General features: G+C 44.7%; 1 protein-coding gene across 1 annotated transcript in view; it reads right to left on the minus strand.

Moving 5' to 3' along the window:
* The window catches only part of CYTH1 (cytohesin 1), a 74,122-nt gene that overhangs the window by 20,226 nt on the left and 48,331 nt on the right, over positions 1-5,565 (minus strand). Inside the window, 3 exon segments of the mRNA XM_012661328.1 lie at positions 397-515; positions 839-905; positions 4,125-4,189. Of these exon segments, the coding sequence (XP_012516782.1) occupies positions 397-515; positions 839-905; positions 4,125-4,189 (251 nt within the window).

Here is a 5,565-nt window from a genome sequence, read left to right on the forward strand (position 1 = left end):
AAGACAAAAGATGGGGGAGACAGCAGGAGTCAGACACCGACTGAGAATCCAAGACCCATCCCCATCCCCGGCTGGGCAGTGTCTCCCATGCTGCATCCCGGCGTCATGTGGCTGCCCAGACAGCCACCCCTCCCCGCCCCCCACAGTCAGCAAGAAGCCTGGCTAGCTCTCTTTACTGGCTAACCACGCAAGGTGTCCCCACACCCCCTAGACAGACCCACCACCATCCCCCAGGACACCCCCTAGACAGACCCACCACCATTCCCACCATTCACCATTCCCCTCAACGCCAGCGTGGGTACTGTTGCCTCAGAAAAAAAGCCCGTCCAGGAACCTAGAGCACGAGGAGCTGGTTTCTGCATGTCATCCCCGACCAGCCCCTCTACCAGGCCTCACCTCTCCCCGAGGTAGTCCCCGATGGCTGTCTTGTTGAGCCCTTCGCCTTTGTACAAAAACTGGGCGATGTCTTCACACGTGTTCTTCAGTAGATCATTCTCTATTAAGAACTGGATCCCCTAGAAAAGGACAACAAATACGCCAATGGTGCTAGGCCTAGGCAGGAGGGAGAAGGGGAAAAGGCAGAGGAAGAAGTGGGTTGTGGGAGCACTGGACACGGAGCATCTAATAAATACCTACCCACTGACACAAAGGGTCAGGGGTCACAGTTGAGGAGCCAGGGCTTGCAACTCCAGACAACCCAGGGTCTACTGCATGGCATTTGCTGCACACAACGCAGTACGAACTGTAACACTTGGGAAAACACCTTTGGGTTCTACCTGCGCACTGCAGAAAACCCATCCTAAAGACTATGGGGCATGGCTGCTTCCCTCTCACTTACCTTCTTAGGGTCCATGTTAAATTTTTTCCTGCCCATGGCTACCTGTTTGTTCCTCTGCATGTTTTTCCTGTAAAACAACCACCATAGCCATTTTAGTACTTCAGGCACCTGGAAAGTTTTGAAAGACTAATATAATTCCTACACGCATCCACTAATTTACAGGTATTTTTGCAAGATTTATCCAGGAAAGCAACAGGTTGGTCTAACTATGAAAAGTGAATTGAAACCCTGACTCGGCTCCATGCTCATTTGTGCTCCTTCTACCCCAGATCAGTGGTTTTCTTTTTAAACATGGTTTTTTAAAAAAGCTTTAGCACGGTGTAATTTACTTGTCGAATAATACACCTATTTTAAGTATATATGCGAATAATTTTAGCAAGCTTATCGAATTGCGCAACCATCACCATAATCCAGTTTCAGAACGTTTCCATCGCCCCAGTAAAATTCCTCACACCCATTTACAGTTAATCCGCACTCCTAACTCCACCCCCAGGCAACTACTCATCTATTTTCTATCTCCACGGATCTGTGTATTCTGACATTTCATATAAACAGAATCATAAAACATCTGGACTTTCATGTCCGGCTTCTTTCGCTTAGCACAGTGTTTCGCGGCTCCTCTGGGCTGTGGTGAGTGCCAGCGCCGCACTGCCTCTCACTGCTGGACACGCACACACCACGGCTGCTTAGCCACTCACCACAGGAGGGACATTTCGGCTGTTAGCAGTTTGGAACTTCTACGCATAAGGTTGCTATCAGCATCTGTGTACACGTCTTTGTGTGGACATATGTTTTCGTTTCTCTTGGGGAGATACCCAGAGGTGGACACAGCTAGATCATATGGTACATACATACTTAACTTTTTAAGAAACTGTCAAATGATCAGCAGTTTTCCCGGCTGTGCATCAGAATGAAAAATACAGATTCACAGACCATGCTTCTCGCAGTGTGGCACACAAACCAGCAGCCTTGGGAGCACGCCCGATATGAAGAATCTCAGTTCTCGTACATATGTGCGTACCAATTGGGGCCTCGCCGAAGCAGATCTGACTCTGAATGTGCAAAGGGCCTGTGCTTCTCCATGTTTCACGTGATCCCATGTGTGGACTCTGAGTAGCAATGGACCAGCTGAATCATTCAGAACTTAAGGGACAGAGCCTAGGAATCTGAATTTTTAAAACCTCCCGTGGCAATCTGGTGTGCACCCAAATTTGGGAAAGGCTGCAATCAATGGCAATAGTAATTTTATAATTTCAGGCAGCAAAACAGTTGTTTAGAAATGGAATTATAAATGTTATTTCCTTGAGAAACAAATGTCTTCTCTGGCTAAATCCACAGAGGAGGGAAAATGTTCCTAAGTGTTTTGAGGTATCAGAACTTCAGGATGTGAGATAATCAGGGATCCCCTGTGAACAGCTACCTTAAAATACAAAGTCACAGAGGGAATGCACAGTTTAATTTCAGCTAAAATAAAGGGTTATGACCAGATATCTAGAAATTCCTATTTAATTTAAATGGTTGTCTGATCTTTTTTCCTAAATCCAGAAAGATTACTCTGATCAGTATTTCCAAACAAATACCACAAGGAAAGCCTGTTTCTGATTTCCAGTAAGAGTGGTGTGGCAACTTCAGAGGCACCGACAGAAGCAAGGTGTGAAACTGCTCAGAATCCTCAGTTTGGTCCCTAACAAAAGGCTTTCCTGTGGCCACCAGAAAGTGCACTCCCAGATGTCTGGCAATCAGTTTCTGCCACGTGACTGCCTCACCAGAACCGTCCCCTAATTTCATTAGCCAGCCCGCCTGCTTCTCTGCCTTCCCTCATGGAGACCCGGTGGCTCTAGGTCCAACGTGGGCACTTCTGTAGGGGCTTTCCCCAGTCCCCAGACAGGGCTGTCCCCCTGGCAGGGTCCTCAAAGTGAAATAGCCATGTTACTGCTATCATACCACCTTAGTTAACCAATGTGTATAAACTTCAGAAAGTTTTAAATGTTTCAGTATGTGAATATATTACTTGTATTTGATTAAAGAGTATTCAGTGTCATTTTACAAAATGTTGGCATCAGGTCTTTGATTAAAAACAAACTCTCTCCTGTGGAAAAGCTGGAACAAATGTGACACCTGTTTGAGGAACAAATCCATGTGAATCTGAGAATTATCCATGCGGAGTCTCAGGGATCTGCAGAATAACTCCCCTTTTGGGGCTTTCAATACAGGGAAACCATTTTAAGTTCCACATTAAAAATATAATAATAACCTTATCACCACTCCCTGACTCCCAGCTCCAGACGCAGCTGAGGGGAGCTACAAGTCTCCATAAACTCACTAGCTGAGGATAGCTGTATGCATATATAATAGGTACCACTAATATTTCCTCCCAATCTGTGGCCTGCCTATTCATTCTTTTAACCGTTATCTTTTACAAGAGCAGAAGTTTTAAATTTTGATGAACTCCACTTTATCCATCTCTTTTAAACTATGATTGTTTAAATGTAAAGTTAGAAAGCTGTAATCCAAAACACCAAACGGACAATACAGAGCCTGGCAGTGATGCCCTGGCTGCCTTCTCTGGATACCCAGCTTCACTAACCCTGACAGCACTGCCCACAGGAGTCTACAATAACAAACCGAATGGTCTTATGAAGCCAGACAGGGAGACTTAGGCTTAGAAAAATACAGACATAGGGTGAATTGGAAACAGCCTATTTATTGCATTAAGCAGTTAGAAAACGGTCTGGGAACCCCATTCAAAGCTAAACTCTCAAGGTCACTAACATTTCATGTAATTAAAAGAAAAAAATTCAAATGGTCCTTGTCATTTTACACTATAATTTCATTTCTACGTTCTCTTTCCTTAAGCATTAGGGGAGGCACAAACAAGCCCCCAATTATACCCAGACATAACTGCATACTCCAATCTTTTGAAATTATATTAGAAGAATTCATCAAGCTTTTCCTTTACACAAAGGAAAACCAGACACTTTAAAATACAAACACAGTGGACAACAGAGGGGAATGATTCACATAAAAATTTAAGAGTAGTTTAAAGCTTTCTGGGACTCTTGAAGTTCTCCAGTTCAATCTTTCGAACAACGTAAAAAGCTTCTGTATGTCAGGAGTCCTAGCAGTAAAGGCTGGGAGGCAGAAAGTATGGGTATGAACGCGCTCGTCAGGAACAGAAAGACATAAAACTTACTTTCTCCTCGCATGTGCCTGGTCAGTGCAATTAAGGCCTGTGAGCTTTGAGAAGCCATAACCACAAAAACCACCCGGCAGGAAGGCGACCCACCTTTCTTCTGTGGATCCCAGGTTTTCAATTTCATTAGCTACTTCTGCTATCTCATCCTTCAGCCTCTACAAAACAGACAGTCCAGAGTTACCGGAAGAGGAAGATACAAATTAAGGCTTATGAAATCTCACATAACCCCCACCAACCAAAAACAAAATAAAAGCAAAATGAAATAAGACAAACCAAAAAATCCAAGGAAGTAAATTAGGAAAATTCATCTATTCAACAAATATTTATTGAGCTCCTACCAGACAGTAAGCATTCTAGAAAACACAAAGGTAGAACAAGATGTAGCTCCTGACCTCAAAGAATTCATAGTCTAGGAGAGTTATATGTATAGACGCTATGCAAAAAAATGCATGTTCCACTGGAAAATGGCTGCTTTATTACAGTCTTTCAGGACAAATCCGCAGCTTCCTGAACACAAGTGTGATGGAGGCTCCCAGGACAAACTCTCCCAGCCGGAGCCAGGCTGCAGAGTCAGCAGCAGCTGTGCCGGGCCAACACTGCCGCCGAGTGGCCGGCAGAGGGAATGTCTGGTCAAAGCGGCTGTCCGTCCACACCACCCTCCCCATTGCAGGAGGTCCTGGTCAGAACAGACGGATTCTCACGGCAAAGGGGACTTGAGCTGAGAACTACTTAGCTTTCTCAGCATCGACCAGTGAAACAGGAACCAAAGAATCAGGGCAAACTATCAAAACACTCAAATTCACACCAGAGCAAGTCAAGTCTTTCCTCACCATACTGTGCCACTTTGGGGTAACTGGGTTCTCTCTTTCACCCCACCCCTGACGGTTTATAAAAAATTCTAGAAGAATAACAATTGCTGCCGCAGGGCTAAAATAACCCAATTATTGGCTTCTATGACATTTCTTACAAAGCTTCACAGTTGTGGAAAGGAACTTGGCAAAAGAAGAAAACTGCTATCACTGACTAGTACATCTAGGGACCAGAAATTATGCTACGTCTTTTATAAATAATAATTCATTTAATCCTTACAACCACCTGTGAAGCAGGAGTTTTCGTTCGTATCTTACAGATGAAGAAACTGAAGTTCAAAGAACCAAAACTCTCTCATCTCAAATCATTTGCTAATAAGTGGCACAGCCAGGACCAGCGCGTCTAGCTTGACCCGAAGTCTGTGTTCTCATCACCTCCCCTCATCCACTCTCCACTCAGCATGGCAAACACAGCAGTGACAACTTTGCTCAGAAGACAGGGGACCTGGGGGTCCCTCCAGCTCTGACAAGTGACAGCTGAACCTTTACAAGCCACCCAATCCCTTTGAGATTCCATTTTCTCACCTGTAAAGCAAAGGTGACAATCAACACTACACACTGCAGAGCTGCAGTGGGAGCAGGTCACAAGTGTCATGAGAAGACACTCTGTAAAGCACACATTTTTACACAAATAGAACCGTCGCTGTGGTTTTTATGTCGGC

Source organism: Propithecus coquereli, unplaced genomic scaffold (assembly GCF_000956105.1).
Source record: "Propithecus coquereli isolate 6110/MARCELLA unplaced genomic scaffold, Pcoq_1.0 Scaffold706, whole genome shotgun sequence".
Taxonomy (NCBI): Eukaryota; Metazoa; Chordata; class Mammalia; order Primates; family Indriidae; genus Propithecus; species Propithecus coquereli.